The 19,585-nt window shown below is 39.3% G+C and overlaps 1 protein-coding gene across 1 annotated transcript; it reads left to right on the top strand.

Moving 5' to 3' along the window:
* The first annotated feature begins 302 nt into the window (after positions 1-302).
* LOC128704561 (transmembrane protein 192) lies at positions 303-11,340 on the top strand. Its single transcript, XM_053799683.2, has 7 exons — positions 303-390; positions 2,152-2,283; positions 4,804-4,917; positions 5,670-5,784; positions 7,873-8,037; positions 9,062-9,161; positions 10,994-11,340. The coding sequence occupies exons 1-7, from the start codon at positions 364-366 to the stop codon at positions 11,115-11,117; spliced, it is 777 nt and encodes a 258-aa protein (XP_053655658.1). The 5' UTR covers positions 303-363; the 3' UTR covers positions 11,118-11,340.
* Positions 11,341-19,585: the final 8,245 nt, after the last annotated feature.

Raw genomic sequence — 19,585 nt, 5'->3', positions numbered from 1 at the left:
AATAAAGAGAAATTAAACGTAATTTCATCACTTAAAGTTTATTTTTATTAAAAAATTTAGTATATAGTAAATTTTATGCTTTAATAATAATAATGAAAGATGTTATTAAATTTTATCATTTCAGCAATAATTAAAACAAAATTAGAGATAATTAAGCTTAATTCCATAATTTGGAATATTTTTTTGGTTAATAAATCAGGTATATAATAATTTTTATGCTTTAATAATAAAATAGAAAAATGTTAATATTTTAGGAGTTTGTTTTGATAGCGAGTTGCCACAAGTCATCAGTTGTGTCCTGACGCTGGTGGAGGGAGGTGTTGCCGCTCTTGCTCTCTCTTCTACCTTGTTTATAACACTATAATGTCGCAGGAACACTTCAATTCACATGCGAGTATCACATTTCCCTCTTTATTATCTTTCTTTGGTCACTTAACTTTAAGTTAAGTGGTGAAAGTGACCTTAAGTGTGCCTTATATAGTTGTGTTGACTTAAGGGCCTCTCAAGGTGCCCTGATGATTCTCAAGGCTCTTGATCCCAGGAACTGGAATTGTGACCTTCCCTGGATCAAACCTGATTGCTTACTAATCCATCAGGTGCTCTATGACCCCTTGCGGGTTTAGCACTTTCTCCTGGTAAAAAAAAAGTTATTTAATACGTGTCCCAGATGGGCTCTTGATCCCAGGAACTGGAATTGTGACCTTCCCTGGATCAAACCCGAATGTTTACTAATCCTCCAGGTGCTCTATCACCCCTTGCGGGTTTAGCACTTTCCCCTGATTACAAAAAAAATATTGATTAAAAATTTTTTTTTTCCATTTTAGGCTCAATTTTATTTATTTTTTTTTTTTACTAATTACAACTTTCTTGCATATTATATGTATATTACCAAACATTAAACCCCCTAAGAAAAGCCAAAAAATAATTTTATTGGAGTTCTTGGTTCGTACTTTTTCCACTTGGCAGCGCTGTATGACCCTTGCGGGTTTAGCGCTTATTTTGATTTGTAATAATAATGATCATTTTTCTTTATTCTTGGGTCATTAACCGGTTGATATTTCATACAGAAATGTCCATGGAGATTTCTTCCTTTTTTCGTGAATTTTCCGATAATTTATTCCCCAAAAATACTCTTGTGGGTTTAGCACTTAGTTCACATTGTAATAATAATAACTTAAGATAAGAACATAAGAACATAAGAACGAAGGAACACTGCAGCAGGCCTACTGGCCCATGCGAGGCAGGTCCAAGTCTCCTACCGGCTTAAGCCAATGCACCCAACCTAGACAGGTCAGGTCACATTGACTTAAGGGAGGAACACGGCAAATGACCTAGTAGCACAAGATAATCAGGTCCAACTCACACCCACCCACATCCACTCATGTATTTATCCAACCTATGTCCAGTATAAAAGTCTCATTTTTAATCGCTGTAAGTGCAATATATGCACTATAGGGGGGAAATTTTGTCGGAAAAATTGGTCGAAAACTGAACTGTACGATAATTGGACCGGACGAAAACTGGGTTCCACTGTATATGAAATAATTGGAAAGGTCCGTGGATGCGTATTTGTTTTGTGTTATTGTGGAACTTGTTGATCAAGATATTAGAGTAAATTCCCTTTAATTTGGGGTGATTTAGCCCAATTTTTTTTATAATAAACTAAATATTCACCAAGAAGTGCAGTAGGCCTACTGGCCAAGCAGTGCACTAGGCCCACTAGCCAAGCAATGCAGTAGACCCATTGGCCAAGCAGCACAGCAGGCCCACTGGCCAAACAATGCAGTAGACCCATTGGCCAAGCAGTGCAGTAGTCCCACTGGCCAAGCAGTGCAGTAGTCCCACTGGCCAAGCAGTGCAGTAGACCCACTGGCCAAGCAGTGCAGTAGACCCACTGGCCAAGCAGTGCAGTAGCCCCATTGGCCAAGCAGTGCAGTAGACCCACTGGCCAAGCAGTGCAGTAGACCCACTGGCCAAGCAGTGCAGTAGACCCACTGGCCAAGCAGTGCAGGGTTCTGGATCTCTTTCTCTAAGTTTATTTAGGCACATGTACACACACAGTTATCATGCATAGTGCAAATTACCCATCAGGATGACCCAAAAAATTCTGACAGGTAACATTTTGTGTCTAACGTGTTCACTGATGCACAGGGCTCCGTGGGGGCTGGAGGAGATAGCATCAACACACTCTCTGGAGATCAAGAACAGCTGATTGTTGGCCTCGAGCACCACCACTACCCTTTACCTGTTATCCCAGCACTCTATACTAAGCTCTTGTTGCTGGTAAGTCATTATAGAATTTTTTTTGACACTGCCATCTTCCACTGAGGTTATCTGAAAAAATGAGGACACCCTTTTAATGTCACTCATTCTTGTATTCATTTACTGTTCCTTTATATGTAATAGAGATGGAATGATAGCAGAATTTTTATTAATACTGACACCATCAAAATCATCAGATAGGCACTGATGGCAGTACTCTGGCATACCCCAAGTGTACAGTATTGTACAGTACTATATTCAGGTGCTCCTTGATTTATGATATTTTGACTTTACAATGGTGCAAAAGCAATTATTTTGGAGATAAAACTTAAGATAATTACCCAACATGAAAGCAACAAGTCCATAACTTGTATTCATTTATTTACTTTTCAGTACTGGTATTTAGTTACAATAATTTTTTTTTTTTTTATCAACACATCGGCCATTTCCCTGAAAGAGAAAAGCTTTCATCATTCACTCCATCACTGTCTTGCCAGAGGTGCCCTTACACTACAGTTATAAAACTACAACATTAACACCCCTCCTTCAGAATGCAGACACTGTACTTCCCATCTCCAGGACTCAAGTCCGGCCTGCCGGTTTCCCTGAACCCCTTCATAAATGTTACTTTGCTCACACTCCAACAGCACGTCAAGTATTAAACACCATTTGTCTCCATTCACTCCTATCAAACACGCTCACACATGCCTGCTGGAAGTCCAAGCCCCTAGCACACAAAACCTCCTTTACCCCCTCCCTCCAACCTTTCCTAGGCCGACCCGTACCCCGCCTTCCTTCCACTACAGACTGATACACTCTTGAAGTCATTCTGTTTCGCTCCATTCTCTCTACATGTCCGAACCACCTCAACAACCCTTCCTCAGCCCTCTGGACAACAGTTTTGGTAATCCCGTACCTCCTCCTAACTTCCAAACTCCGAATTCTCTGCATTATATTCACACCACACATTGTCCTCAGACATGACATCTCCACTGCCTCCAGCCTTCTCCTTGCTGCAACATTCATCACCCATGCTTCACACCCATATAAGAGCATTGGTAAAACTATACTCTCATACATTCCCCTCTTTGCCTCCAAGGACAAAGTTCTTTGTCTCCACAGACTCCTAAGTGCACCACTCACCCTTTTCCCCTCATCAATTCTATGATTCACCTCATCTTTCATAGACCCATCCGCTGACATGTCCACTCCCAAATATCTGAATACATTCACCTCCTCCATACTCTCTCCCTCCAATCTGATATCCAATCTTTCATCACCTAATCTTTTTGTTATCCTCATTACCTTACTCTTTCCTGTATTCACTTTTAATTTTCTTCTTTTGCACACCCTACCAAATTCATCCACCAATCTCTGCAACTTCTCTTTAGAATCTCCCAAGAGCACAGTGTCATCAGCAAAGAGCAGCTGTGACAACTCCCACTTTGTGTGTGATTCTTTATCTTTTAACTCCATGCCTCTTGCCAAGACCCTCGCATTTACTTCTCTAACAACCCCATCTATAAATATATTAAACAACCACGGTGACATCACACATCCTTGTCTAAGGCCTACTTTTACTGAGAAATAATTTCCCTCTTTCCTACATACTCTAACTTGAGCCTCACTATCCTCGTAAAAACTCTTCACTGCTTTCAGTAACCTACCTCCTACACCATACACCTGCAACATCTGCCACATTGCCCCCCTATCCACCCTGTCATACGCCTTTTCCAAATCCATAAATGTCACAAAGACCTCTTTAGCCTTATCTAAATACTGTTCACTTATATGTTTCACTGTAAATACCTGGTCCACACACCCCCTACCTTTCCTAAAGCCTCCTTGTTCATCTGCTATCCTATTCTCCGTCTTACTCTTAATTCTTGCAATAATAACTCTACCATACACTTTACCAGGTATACTCAACAGACTTATCCCCCTATAATTTTTGCACTCTTTTGTCCCCTTTGCCTTTATACAAAGGAACTATGCATGCTCTCTGCCAATCCCTAGGTACCTTACCCTCTTCCATACATTTATTAAATAATTGCACCAACCACTCCAAAACTATATCCCCACCTGCTTTTAACATTTCTATCTTTATCCCATCAATCTTGGCTGCCTTACCCCCTTTCATTTTACCTACTGCCTCACGAACTTCCCCCACACTCACAACTGGCTCTTCCTCACTCCTACAAGATGTTATTCCTCCTTGCCCTATACACGAAATCACAGCTTCCCTATCTTCATCAACATTTAACAATTCCTCAAAATATTCCCTCCATCTTCCCAATACCTCTAACTCTCCATTTAATAACTCTCCTCTCCTATTTTTAACTGACAAATCCATTTGTTCTCTAGGCTTCCTTAACTTGTTAATCTCACTCCAAAACTTTTTCTTATTTTCAACAAAATTTGTTGATAACATCTCACCCACTCTCTCATTATTATTATTATTATTATTATTATTATTATTATTATTATTATTATTATTATTATTCAGCATCACAAAAATTACCATATTTGAAATGCCCTCAGGTTATGCTGCCAGCAGGTGGTTTTCTGGTTCCAGTATTCCATCACTCTGGCTCAGGCACAGATGCATTCTCGGTGCTCCAGTACCTCCATGTTGTCATATGGGCCTGTGTTATGGTGAGTCATTAAGATGAGTATAAATTTCTGTTGAACTTGTCCTTCTAATGTAGTACAGATGCTCCTCACTTTACAATGGTTTGAATGTTCAGTAGCGATGCACATTCAGTATTTGTCAAATATTGATGACTATGTATTCATTTATTTACTTTTCAATACTAGTATTTAGTTAGTTACAGGAATTATCAATTTATTTACTTATTCAGTGACAGTGGTTATTTATTTATTTATCATATTCATATTTGACTTGTGATATTTTCAACTTACAATGGTTCATCAGAATGTGACCCCATCATAAGTCAAGAAGCACTTGTATTTTTTGCTATCTCTGCAAACCCTTCAAGGCTAGGGGTGTCTTGATGTTGGTGAATGGCTCTTGGTCCAAGGAAAGGGAATTGGGGCTATTCTTTTTTCCTTACAACAAACCTGATTTCCTCTCATACTCCCAGACCTGACTGACACAATGGATTTGCTGATTCCCCCTGAATATAATACAGTGGACCCCCGCCTAACGATATTATTTCAATCCAGAAGTCTGTTTGGGTGCCGTTATAGACCGAATTTGTTCTCATAAGAAATATTGTGAATTACATTAGTCCGCTTCAGACCCCCAAAAATACACCTACAAAAGCACTTGCAAAAATACACTTATATAATTGGTCGAGTTGGGAGCTGATCATTAGGCGGGGGTCCACTGTAATTTAAAATACACATAAACGTATGTCATGGAATATAAAAAAGTTATTTTTCAGGTTTTGACATGGTATATAAAGGCTGAACATAAGAAGTCTCGAATCTTCGGGTACCACGACTTCTACAACTTGACGAGGCACCTCCATAGAATCACATTTTATATTCTTAGTGGAGGTAAGATATGAATATGATGTAAACCTTTCATAAGTTAAGACTGAGCTTGTTGAAGAATAAGTTATAATGCCATGGCTGGAGCAATTCATAACAAAAGTTTTCTTTTTAAATTCAGTAATTTATACAGGAGAAGGGGTTACTAACACCTTGCTCTCAGCATTTTAGTTGTCTTTTTATGACATACATGGCTTTTGGAGGAAGAATTCTGTTCCACTTCCCCATGGAGAAAATTTGAGACACCATATTTAAATCTTTAGAATACGTTTCAGCGCTTAGGGGGTTACTGGATCACAACTGCTGGGAGTTCCCTCTACACCTGCACCTTTGCCTCTTCCTCAGTGATTTCTCTCACAGCCAGTTCTCACACAATGTGAAATAAACATTCAAATTTAAATGCTACCCATTTTTCCTTGACTTCTTTGTCAGAATTTATTTTTAATACCAGCTGTCTCCCACCAAGGTAGAGTGACTTGAGAAAAAAGCAACACTTTAACCATCACTCACTCCATCATTGTTTTGCCAAACATGCACTAATACTGCAGTTCAGAGGCCCCTCTAAACTGCCATATTCCTGACCCCTCCTTCAGAGTGAAAGTCTTCGTAAATGTTACGTTGCTTACACTCCAACAGCACATCATAAAAACCACTTGCCTCCACTCACTCCTAACACACAAACACCTGCTGGATGTCCAAGCTCCTCACATACAAACCCTCTTTGTATCCCCTCCCTCCAACCTTTCCTACGATGACCCCTACCCTGCCTTCCCTTTTTTGTGGTAAAATATGCATTGTACAAATCTATATATTTTAACTTATGCTAATTAAAAAACAAGAAAATACAATACATGTACTTGTGAAAATTGACACATTGTAAAATGTAAAAAAAATGGCTCTTACAAATAAGAGTTATTCTTTAAAAGTAATCTATTATGGTATTTGATGTTATAAAATGAGAGTGGGTTGGTTTTCACCTCCCTCTTTACATGAATGTACTGTACTGTAATAGTAATATACTGTACTGTAATAGTAATATACTGTACTGTAATAGTAATATACTGTACTGTAATAGTAATATACTGTACTGTAATAGTAATATACTGTACTGTAATAGTAATATACTGTACTGTACCTTAGAAAGTATGATAATCTTTTACTTGTCGTCTCCGCTCTTCTACTCTCTCTTTACCTTCCCTTCTTGCTGATGGACCCTCCTCTAATCCTGACTCTCATTGACTTCCTGACAATGACTGATTTACTCCACAAACTCTGATGATGATATCTTTCACACTCCCCTCAGCCCTTTCTACCTCAATTTCTTGCTGCCCTCTACCCTTTCACCATCCACTGCCCCGCTGTTCTCCGTAACCTATTATCCATCTCCATTTTGCCACCTGATGCCCTCGCTTCCTTCTTGCCCTGCAGCGCTGTGTAGCCCTTGTGGCTAAGCACTTCTTTTTGATTATAATAATAATAATTGCCTTTAAATCCTTGGCCACCATATAGAGAACAATTCGTGCAATAAAATTGTCTTTTTATGTTTTTCTTAATTTCTTAACACAGTAGGAACCCCATATCTGTGGGTCCAGTATCCGCAGTTTTGGTTATCCGGAGTTTACCGTGGCCCAAAAATGACCCTTTATTTTGCTTAAAAATGGCCTCAGAGTGCAAAAGTAGTGATGGTGGCAGTTGTTCATAGGCTAAGAGAAACTGTGAAGTGCTTGCCATCAGTGAAAAAATTATAATACTGCATTTATTGTGTATAATTTATCACTTAAACTTTATAATAGGTATGTATGTATGTAAACAAAAATGACTTACATTTAGGGTTTGCTACTATCCATGGTTTCACTTACATTTAGGGTTTGCTACTATCCATGGTTTCGGTATCCGTGGTAGGTCCTTGGATTGTATCCTCTGCGGATATGGGGGTCCTACTGTATTTCATATATTTTAAAAAAATTGCCTGAAGTGTACAAAAAATCTAAGAGATTTAGCATTCTAATGGTAAAATAATCAAATTTGTTGAAATATTTTCATTTTATTTTTATACATTATCATATAACCTTCAGATGTGCCCTTTTTTCACAGGTAATGTTATCCTAATTGTGGTGGGGAGCCTGGTGAAGGACTACTGTCTTGGAGACAGCATCTCCAGTTGTAGCTTAGAGATCTCCCTCACCCCAGTCAACTACCAGCAGATCATCTTTATTATGGAAGTCTTTTTTGCTATACCTTTTGTCATCAAGCACATAGGTAGGATTCTAACCATTAGTTTATTAAGCTGGGCAGTAGACTTACTGACCAAACAGGGCAGTAGACTTACTGACCAAACAGGGCAGTAGACTTACTGACCAAACAGAACAGTAGACTTACTAACCAAGCAGTGCAGTAGACTTACTAACCAAACAGGGCAGTAGACTTACTAACCAAGCAGTGCAGTAGACTTACTAACCAAACAGGGCAGTAGACTTACTAACCAAGCAGTGCAGTAGACTTACTAACCAAACAGGGCAGTAGACTTACTAACCAAACAGGGCAGTAGACTTACTAACCAAGCAGTGCAGTAGACTTACTAACCAAACAGGGCAGTAGACTTACTGACCAAACAGAACAGTAGACTACTAACCAAGCAGTGCAGTAGACTTACTAACCAAACAGGGCAGTAGACTTACTAACCAAACAGGGCAGTAGACTTACTAACCAAACAGGGCAGTAGACTTACTAACCAAGCAGTGCAGTAGACTTATTAACCAAACAGGGCAGTAGACTTACTGACCAAACAGGGCAGTAGACTTACTGACCAAACAGGGCAGTAGACTTACTGACCAAGCAGTGCGGTAGATTCACTGACCAAGCAGTGCGGTAGATTCACTGACCAAGCAGTGCGGTAGACTTACTAACCAAGCAGTGCAGTAGACTTACTAACCAAGTAGGGCAGTACAGTAGCCTGGAATGTAACCTGCTGTATAAGTAGGGCCCTACAATAGCCCAGAACCTAACCTGCTATATAAGTGGGGCTCTGCAGTAGCCTGGAGCATAACCTGCTGTATAAGCAGGCCTTACAATAGCCCAGAACCTAACCTGCTATATAAGCAGGGCCCTACAATAGCCCAGAACCTAACCTGCTGTATAAGCAGGGCCCATGTGTACTGAAACTAGGGATACACAAAGACTGGAGACCAGGAGCATACCTCTTTTCCTTTAACCATAAATAGATTAATACTATAAACATGCAAATTTGTTCTACATGCTTTTAATAATTGCCATTACTTTTCAGTGGATGTTGTGCGATTCAACGTAGCAGCTGCTCCTCCAGACACCTTGGCAGAAGATGTTGCTTTAAGGCTCACTCATCCTGATTCCTATGTGGGAGTCAGGTGAGAAATTTTTTATCTTTTAACACCTTGGTAGATGTTAATTTAAGGTTGTCATCTTGATTCCTATGTGGGAGTCGGGGGCATTGACCCCCGAATCACCCTCCAGGTAAGGTTCAGTCGTCTAGATTCCTATGTGGGAGTTGGGGGCATTGATCCCCGAATCACCCTCCAGGTAAGGTTCAGTCGTCTAGATTCCTATGTGAGAGTCGGGGCGTTGACCCCTGAAGCACCTTCCAGGTAAGGCTCAGTCATCCAGATCCCTATGTGGGAATCAGGAGGGAAATTTTTAATTTTAACTCTTTGTAAAATAATGTAAAATGGTTCAAAACATTTTAAGAGTGAATAATTTAACAGAACAGAAATTATATTCACAGTTTTTTTTTTTTATTTTAGTCCTCCCTCAAAGATGGGTGCGTTATTACCATTAAAGGGTTCTCAGTCCAAGGAATAGGAGCTATTCTCTAATTATCCAGTACAATAGTACAAATCTGTTTTAAGAAGCTATACATGATATTGGCAGTTTGGAGGGATATGTTGTGTATCTTTATACGTATATGCTTCTAAACTGTTGTGTTCTGAGCACCTCTGCAAAAACAGTGATAATGTGTGAGTGTGGTGAAAGTGTTGAATGATGATGAAAGTATTTTCTTTTTGGGGATTTTCTTTCTTTTTTGGGTCACCCTGCCTCGGTGGGAGACGGCCGACTTGTTGAAAAAAAAAAAATACATGTACATGATATTGGCAGATTGTCTCTGGAGAATCCTCAAAGCCCTCCAAGTTATGATCAAGTTAAAAACAAGTTGTCTTCCTGGTTTTTCAGTGTACAGAAAGTTATTAGTTTGGAAAAGCAATAAAAAGAAAAGTTGAACATTTGTATTGCTGTTTTTCATTCCAAAACTTTAATTTTTTTTTTCTCTCTCAACAAGTCGGCTGTCTCCCACCAAGGCAGGGTGACCCAAAACGAAAGAAAATCCCCAAAAAGAAAATACTTTCATCATCATTCAACACTTTCACCTCACTCGCACATAGTCACTGTTTTTGCAGAGGTGCTCAGAACACAACAGTTTAGAAGCATATACGTATAAAGATACATAACATATCCCTCCAAACTGCTAATTGGTTCTTATGTGCCTTATTATAAGTGTGAATGTATCAAAATACCACACTGAAAAAGTAATATCTAAGCGCTTTCACATGTTTACACACATCTTTTTCTTTCTTTGTCGTGTTCATCCCCCCCCCCCCTCACCTATATTGGCTCCCTCACTTTTGTGTTAGTGGAACTTTGTAAATAGTTCAAGTTGGACCAAAATATATAGCTGCCACTTTACCCTATCTGCTGCTCTTCCCTTGGATCACACCATATTAGCTTCCATTCTAAAGGGGCTGCATGACCCTAGTGTGTTTCTCACTTCAAAATAAGCTACCTATATTATCTATGAGGAAGTGGAAAAGGAATCGTTGATCTGTAAGCCTTGCATGTCTTAAAAGGCAACTAAATTGTCAGGAGCAAGGGGCTAGTAACCCCTTCTCTTCTATAAATTATTAAATGTAAAAAGAACGAAAATTATAATATTTTTTCTTTCTTGGTCACCGTGCCTTGGTGGGAGACTACTACATTGAAAAAAATATAATATGTACTCTTGTTTTTTTTAACACACTGGTCGTCTCCCACCGAGGCAGGATGACCCGAAAAAGAACATTTTCATCATCATTCACACTATCAATGTCTTGATAGAGGTGCACAGATATGACAGTTTAGATGTTCCTCCAAACAGTAAATATCCCAAACCCTTCTGATGTCATTATTTAAAATGTTCCATTTTTTCCAGAGGTGCAAGTAATCTTGAATGTGTTCTTGAGCACCAGGCGGACCTATTGCAAGTTCTTCGTCACAGGAACTCGGTGTTGACTCGGCAAGTTTACATGCTCTCGCAGCAGATTCAGCAGGCATAAGTAACACTAATTTTCATGTCTCGTATTTTGAGGCCATGTTTTTATTGTATCTCTTAATTGTTGTTGTTGTCAAGGAATGCATAAAAACTTGATGCAGGTGATGCCAAAATATATGGAAAGAATTTTTATCGTTGTGAGACTCGTCAGGAGTTTATACTTAGTGTGTTCTGTAACACTGAATTATAAACCACTGTCTCGTGAAATCATAATAACACGATTGCAAACAAGCCACAGAATGTATGGAGTTTGAACTATGGCCTGGAGTTTTAGAACTCACTCACCATAGGTTCAAACCCCACCTGTGTTCTGTTTCTGAGAAAGACATTGAATTCTTCAGAAACAGTAATTGCTGCCCATATGCTTTACATTCTTAATTAATATTACCGGCACACAACATTACTTAATATCTGTAAATATTAAAAGATTATTGTAATATTAATAATGATTGAAAAAAAATATGTATTTTTTTAATGAATTAAATAGGTGTTGTGACTTAATATTAAACACCTGTAGCATATTTAGTGATTGAAATTTTGTCTTTGTAAAAGTTTTAGCATAAATTATTGGAAAATATTTCTTGCGAAAATTTACCAGTAAGAACGCAGCACTGTATGACCCTTGTGGGTTTAACACTGTTTTGATTGTAATAATAATAATAGCCAGTAAGAACAGGTAAGTCACACATACAGAAAATAAAGTAATAGAATTTATTTTTTATTTATTAACATCAGACGTTTCCCACCGAGGCAGAGTGACCTGAAAAAGAAAAACGCTTTCACCATCATTCACACATAATCACTGTCTTCACAGAGGTACCCAGATGTGACAGTATAGATGTCACTCCAAACTGCCAATATCCAAATCTCTCTTAAAGTGCAGACGGTCAGATTCAAACCTAAATTTACAGATCTTTTCTACTTCATATCTTATTTTGTGTCTCATGTGTAATTTACCTGTTAATTATTGTTTGAAACTTGAAACATTGTGATAGTTTTTTTTTTTTTTTAATTGTGAGAAATTTTTTTAGTAAGGAAATACAATATTCATTTCTGTTGTGTATTGCATTATGCTAAGTGTAGCATTTACTGCAGTAGTTGATTTAAGGAGAATCATATGTGGAGTATTTTAACTCATTTGTGTGCAAAATGTTTCATATTGCTTATTAGAAAATGTTAATGGAGGTAGAGAACTAAAAAGGCACAATACCATGACTGGAGCAATATACAAATAACCTGCACATAGGAGAGAGGAGATTATAACATTGTTTTGGTCTGACTTGGACCATTTACAAGTTAGACTTCCCTCCACCCTTTTGCTCCCCCCCCTCCCCCCACCTTGGTACAGTCCATTACAGCTCAGATCTTTACTCAAACTCCTCCTCCTTCCATCTCCAATATTGTCTCCCATACGACGTCTCTGAACTCCGAAACACTTGAAGCAATCTCTGAATATATTGCAGAGACTAAACCATCAATGGACACTGATCCACCCTCTGTTCCTTCTCTTTCCTCTTCTCCATCTGCGGAATTCTTCTTCACAATGCACCGTTCCTTCGCTACTTGAACGCTTTCCTTTGCCACCGCATGTGGACTTTTCAAACCCTTCTAGTCCGTAGGTACCCTTACCTGCGGATTTCAGGTATCTTTATCGTTGCCAATCATGGCCTATTTACAGTGGAATATTCGCGGCCTCAGGGGTAATCGGGGTGAGCTTCAGATGTTGCTCTCCCAGTTTTCCCCTGTTGGTGTTTGCTTACAGGAAGCAAAATTACACCCTGCCGTTATCTATTCCATCTCAGGCTATAATTTATTGTATTCTTCAGATCCTTTTCCTGATGGGACCTTTAATGAAAGTGCCCTTCTTCTACGCACTGATATTCCATACCATCAGCTTTTTGTTCGTACTTCGCTGCATTACACAGCAGCCCGTATCCACTTGCATAGGTGGTATACACTCTGTTCTTTGTATCTCTCTCCTTCTCGGGCATTATCTATCCTGGATATTGCTTTTCTTGATTCGTCATTACCGCCACCACTTCTGTTACTTGGCGATTTTATTTTTTTTTATTATTATTATTATTATCACACTGGCTGATTCCCACCAAGGCAGGGTGGCCCGAAAAAGAAAAACTTTCACCATCATTCACTCCATCACTGTCTTGCCAGAAGGGTGCTTTACACTACAGTTTTTAAACTGCAATATTAACACCCCTCCTTCAGAGTGCAGGCACTGTACTTCCCATCTCCAGGACTCAAGTCCGGCCTGCCAGTTTCCCTGAACCCCTTCATAAATGTTACTTTGCTCACACTCCAACAGCACGTCAAGTATTAAAAACCATTTGTCTCCATTCACTCCTATCAGACACGCTCACGCATGCCTGCTGGAAGTCCAAGCCCCTCGCACACAAAACCTCCTTTACCCCCTCCCTCCAACCTTTCCTAGGCCGACCCCTACCCCGCCTTCCTTCCACTACAGACTGATACACTCTTGAAGTCATTCCGTTTCGCTACATTCTCTCTACATGTCCGAACCAACTCAACAACCCTTCCTCAGCCCTCTGGACAACAGTTTTGGTAATCCCGCACCTCCTCCTAACTTCCAAACTACGAATTCTTTGCATTATATTCACACCACACATTGCCATCAGACATGACATCTCCACTGCCTCCAGCCTTCTCCTCGCTCCAACATTCATCACCCATGCTTCACACCCATATAAGAGCGTTGGTAAAACTATACTCTCATACATTCCCCTCTTTGCCTTCAAGGACAAAGTTCTTTGTCTCCACAGACTCCTAAGTGCACCACTCACCCTTTTCCCCTCATCAATTCTATGATTCACCTCATCTTTCATAGCTCCATCCGCTGACACGTCCACTCCCAAATATCTGAATACATTCACCTCCTCCATACTCTCTCCCTCCAATCTGATATCCAATCTTTCATCACCTAATCTTTTTGTTATCCTCATAACCTTACTCTTTCCTGTATTCACTTTTAATTTTCTTCTTTTGCACACCCTACCAAATTCATCCACCAATCTCTGCAACTTCTCTTCAGAATCTCCCAAGAGCACAGTGTCATCAGCAAAGAGCAACTGTGACAACTCCCACTTTATGTGTGATTCTTTATCTTTTAACTCCACGCCTCTTGCCAAGACCTTCGCATTTACTTCTCTTACAACCCCACCTATAAATATATTAAACAACCACGGTGACATCACACATCCTTGTCTAAGGCCTACTTTTACTGGGAAATAATTTCCCTCTTTCCTACATACTCTAACTTGAGCCTCACTATCCTCGTAAAAACTCTTCACTGCTTTCAGTAACCTACCTCCTACACCATACACCTGCAACATCTGCCACATTGCCACCCTATCCACCCTGTCATACACCTTTTCCAAATCCATAAATGCCACAAAGACCTCTTTAGCCTTATCTAAATACTGTTCACTTATGTGTTTCACTGTAAACACCTGGTCCACACACCCCCTACCTTTCCTAAAGCCTCCTTGTTCATCTGCTATCCTATTCTCTGTCTTACTCTTAATTCTTTCAATAATAACTCGACCACACACTTTACCAGGTATACTCAACAGACTTATTCCCCTATAATTTTTGCACTCTCTTTTGTCCCCTTTGCCTTTATACAGAGGAACTATGCATGCTCTCTGCCAATCCCTAGGTACCTTACCCTCTTCCATATATTTATTAAATAATTGCACTAACCACACCAAAACTATATCCCCACCTGCTTTTAACATTTCTATCTTTATCCCATCAATCCCGGCTGCCTTACCCCCTTTCATTTTACCTACTGCCTCACGAACTTCCCCCACACTCACAACTGGCTCTTCCTCACTCCTACAAGATGTTATTCCTCCTTGCCCTACACACGAAACCACAGCTTCCCTATCTTCATCAACGTTTAACAATTCCTCAAAATATTCCCTCCATCTTCCCAATACCTCTAACTCTCCATTTAATAACTCTCCTCTCCTATTTTGAACTGACAAATTCATTTTTTCTCTAGGCTTCCTTAACTTGTTAATCTCACTCCAAAACATTTCCTCTGAGGGGTCTCACTGTGATTCCCGTGGCATTCAGTTAGAGGCTTTTCTTGCTACCCAACCCCTCCATGTTTTAAATACAGGTACTCACACCCATTTACTGGCTCTTACAAATAATTATCCTTTGAAAGTTATCTATTATGGTAGTTGATTTACTGTTTATCAGTGATAGTGCATGTGAGCTGGGCTGCATAAGTGCATTAATTTACCATTAGTGATGAGTGTACTGGATTACTTTAAGGAAAATGTGGGAAGATGCTTGTAAAGTTAGAGGGTTGGTAGACAGGTTTGGTAGGTTGGTAGTCAACAGCCACCCAGGGAGGTACTACCGTTTTGCCAAGTGAGGTCATTAAAAAAAAAAATGCACGTAAAGAACAAAAGGTACTATACCACGACTGGAACATTACACAGATAACCTGCACATAGGAGAAAGAAACTTATGATATTTCAGTCCAACTTGGACAATTAAGTTTCTTTCTCCTATATGTGGGTTATTTGTGTATTGTTGCAGCCACAATATTGTGCCTTTTTATTCCGGTTTCATAGATGTTAAAAGGCCTTGTTATTCTTGTGATAATTGGTTTTGAAAACCAACTTGTTGAAGATTGAGACACTTACGCAACATGTGGGAATCATTATTGAGGAGATTTTTCGCCACACAGTGGCTTCATCAGTCTAATACAAAGCAGAAAGGGGGTAAGGAGAGGGGGAGTTTGAGGTAATCAGTCCCTCAGCCTAGAATCTGTGTTCAGTCCATAACTCTTGTAGAAAGTACCATATCCTGTATTTTCAAGACTGATGGACAGAACACACAGATTCCAGGCTGAGGGACTGATTACCTCAGACTCCCCCTCTCCTTACCCCCTTTCTGCTTTGTATTGGACTGATGAAGTCAGTGTGTGGCAAAACGTCTCCTTAATAAAGATTTCCATATGTTGCATAAGTGAGGGTTTTTATCCGGAGTTTTTATAATTTAATACACATTTGCATTTTTAATACATCAGTCTTCTCCCACGAAGATACGGTGACCCAAAAAAAAATCAGTCAGCATAATTTATTGAGAGAAGTGCACAGACATCACATGGAACAGGTGGGATTTGAATCCATGGCGAGTCATAAAACTCTAGGTTCAAAACCCACCCATACTGTGGTTTGTTTGTAATCGTGTTGCGTATTACGATTTTGTGAGTCGTCACAATGCATGGTATGTGACCAATTGAATTTGGCTGCTTTGTGTTGAAACAACTTTTTCTGCTAAAACAAGAGTGCCAATGTCAACCTGGAGGGTGTGTCTAGGTTCAACGTCCCCTGTGGCCCGGTCCTTGACCGGTGGTTGTTGTAGACCAGTGGTAGAATGTTCAGCTCAACCAAAAGAGCTGATTCAATCCTGGGCCAGGCAAGACATGTGGGTAAGTCTCCTGACACCTGCTTCCCCTGTTTGCTTAGCAGTAAATAGATGCTTGGATGTTAGTGGATGGTTGTAGGTCACATCCTGGGGAAGAGGAACACTGCTTGGCTTTATTGGGTTATACGAGGTTAATCCAAAGAAAGTTTTCTTCAGCAGTTTGTTCAGTTCTCCACACCAGCATTTAGTGATCTTGTCTTTGAGTGTATCATGCACAAACAACCGCACATAGGAGAAGCTTATGACATCACTTTAGTCCGGCTCAGACCATTTAAATCGTCCAAGTTGGACGATTTAAATGGTGCGGGTTGTCTGTGTATTGTTCCAGTCATGGCATTGTGCTATTTTCTTTCGAGTGTATCATTTTGTGCCATTAATATATTCCTTGTGTTGTGGTGTAAATATTTTATATTCACCTGTAGGCTTTTTTAAGGTTAAAGTTTTATTCATGTACGAACTTTCACTTGAAAGATCATCCAATAAAAGCCTGTCTTCTGGTGTTCTCTTCACCAGGTCTGTCTTGTCTTTCTCCTCATTGCTTCACCTGATATCTCTTCTTTCTTCTCACTGTTTCACCAGATCTCTCTTCTTTCTTCTCACTGTTTCACCAGATATCTCTTCTTTCTTCTCACTGTTTCACCAGATCTCTCTTCTTTCTTCTCACTGTTTCACCAGATCTCTTCTTTCTCCTCACTGTTTCACCAGATCTCTCTTCTTTCTCCTCACTGTTTCACCTGATCTCTTTCTCCTCACTGTTTCACCTGATCTCCTCTTTCTCCTCACTGTTTCACTTGATCTCCTCTTTCTCCTCACTGTTTCACTTGATCTCCTCTTTCTCCTCACTGTTTCACCAGATCTCTCCTCTGTCTCCTCACTGTTTCACTTGATCTCCTCTTTCTCCTCACTGTTTCACCAGATCTCTCCTCTTTCTCCTCACTGTTTCACCAGATCTCTCCTCTTTCTCCTCACTGTTTCACCAGATCTCTCCTCTTTCTCCTCACTGTTTCACCAGATCTCTCCTCTTTCTCCTCACTGTTTCACCTGATCTCTCCTCTTTCTCCTCACTGTTTCACCAGATCTCTCCTCTTTCTCCTCACTGTTTCACCAGATCTCTCCTCTTTCTCCTCACTGTTTCACCAGATCTCTCCTCTTTCTCCTCACTGTTTCACCAGATCTCTCCTCTTTCTCCTCACTGTTTCACCTGGTCTGACCTCTGTCTCCTCACAGATTTACCTATGCTATCTTGTGGGTCTTCCCTCAACCTGAGTTTTCTTTTGGCTTTCTGACTTTTTAAACTCTCTCATCACTTAATAATAGTCCAGAATGAACTGAAAAATTGTCTAAACCTTCCTTTCCAAATTGTTGGTTTCCAGTTGTTCTGAAGGACTTGATTCTGTGTTCTTCTGTTGAAAGACTTGATTCTGTGTTCTTCTGTTACACTCATTATTATTGTGAAGACTTATACATTATGTTAGTTCTGCCACTTAGCAATATTAAATTTTAAATGTCACTAATAATACTCAATGGATTTTAAATTATAGTACTTTAATTTGGGGACTTGTATTTTGTAATTTACCTGTAAATATTTTTTAAGATTTTATTGAATGTAGATTTGATTGGCCCAGTATTGGTTAATAAAAAATTTCTTTCAGGTATAAGAAACAGTACTCTGACAAATCTCCAAATGCATATTTTTTAACAAATAATTAAAGGCAATATACTGTGTCTATAAGAATATATACAGTGGACCCCCACATAACGATCACCTACGAATGCGACCAATTATGTAAGTGTATTTATGTAAGTGCGTTTGTACGTGTATGTTTCGGGGTCTGAAATGGACTAATCTACTTCACAATATTCCTTATGGGAACAAATTCGGTCAGTACTGGCACCTGAACATACTTCTGCAATGAAAAAATATCGTTAACCGGGGGTCCACTGTATCTCATATTATATCATCTATATATGTAACATACAACTTTCCCATAATGTGCCTCAGCAAGTGCAATTGTATATTCATCTAGCTAGATAGTATTAACTCTTTTATAAGATTATCAAGGATAGTTTACTGTTTTAATTGCTACGTCAAGTTTGTAGTCATATTTTTCATTTATGAAAGTCTTCCATAGAAAATATTATGTTCTCTGTGTTAAGATTACAGTAGGACCCCTGTATCCACGGATTCAGTTACTGCAGTTTCAGTTATCCACAGTTACCGTGGCCCATAAATAACCCATAATTTTGCTGAATGGTGGTCTCAAAGCACGAAAGTAGTGAAGAGAAGTAGCGTAGACAAGCCATGAAGTGCCTTCGATAAGTGAAACGGTGCTAATTCTTGATTTATTGTGTGTAATTTATCAGTTAAACTTTATCACAGATACGTATGTAAACGAAAAACAACTTATATACGTATAGAGTTTACTATTACCCATGGTTTTGGGTATCCATGGTAGGTCTCAGAACATCTCCGCCGTGGATACAGGGGGACTACCGTAATTTCAAAAAAGGAAAGGTTCCTTTTACCATGCTATAGTGATTATATTATGATTATCTTTTAAATAAATTTTGACCTTTAAATCAATTTGTTTTATGTATGGTATGTTATATTTTCAATGCTTTGTTGCCCCTGGGAGTTTTTCTGCTCACAGATTCTTCCTCGGGTATTTCAAATATCCTGTCACATTAGTCTGACATGGGAGCCTCTCAAATGTAGTACACTATGATAGAATTTAGTTGTTTTTTTTTTTTTTTTATTTCCTTTTGCCTCATGAACATATAAGATAACAGGTGAATCTTGCATACTTATACTCAGTAAACACTACATAATCGGCACATAGGAGAAAGAAGCTTGTGACAGCATTTGGGTCCAGCTTGGAGTTGGACTATTGACTAGTCACATTAACACACGAAGGTAAGGGATCCTTTTTGTTCTTCAGTAAACACAATGATGTTCTTGTTTCATAATTGTTCTTATTCCTGTATTGCATC

The sequence above is a fragment of the Cherax quadricarinatus genome, unplaced genomic scaffold (assembly GCF_038502225.1).
Source record: "Cherax quadricarinatus isolate ZL_2023a unplaced genomic scaffold, ASM3850222v1 Contig3, whole genome shotgun sequence".
In the NCBI taxonomy this organism is placed as follows: domain Eukaryota; kingdom Metazoa; phylum Arthropoda; class Malacostraca; order Decapoda; family Parastacidae; genus Cherax; species Cherax quadricarinatus.
The sequence above is the reverse complement of the archived record's forward strand: the minus strand, read 5'-3'. Positions and strand labels throughout refer to the sequence as shown.

Coding starts and splice junctions, on each gene's coding strand:
- LOC128704561 (XM_053799683.2), top strand. CDS start 364: ATGTCGCAGGAACACTTCAATTCACAT. Junction 4,918..5,669: donor TCATATGGGCCTGTGTTATG/GTGAGTCATTAA, acceptor GTTATTTTTCAG/GTTTTGACATGGTATATAAA. Junction 8,038..9,061: donor TTTTGTCATCAAGCACATAG/GTAGGATTCTAA, acceptor ATTACTTTTCAG/TGGATGTTGTGCGATTCAAC.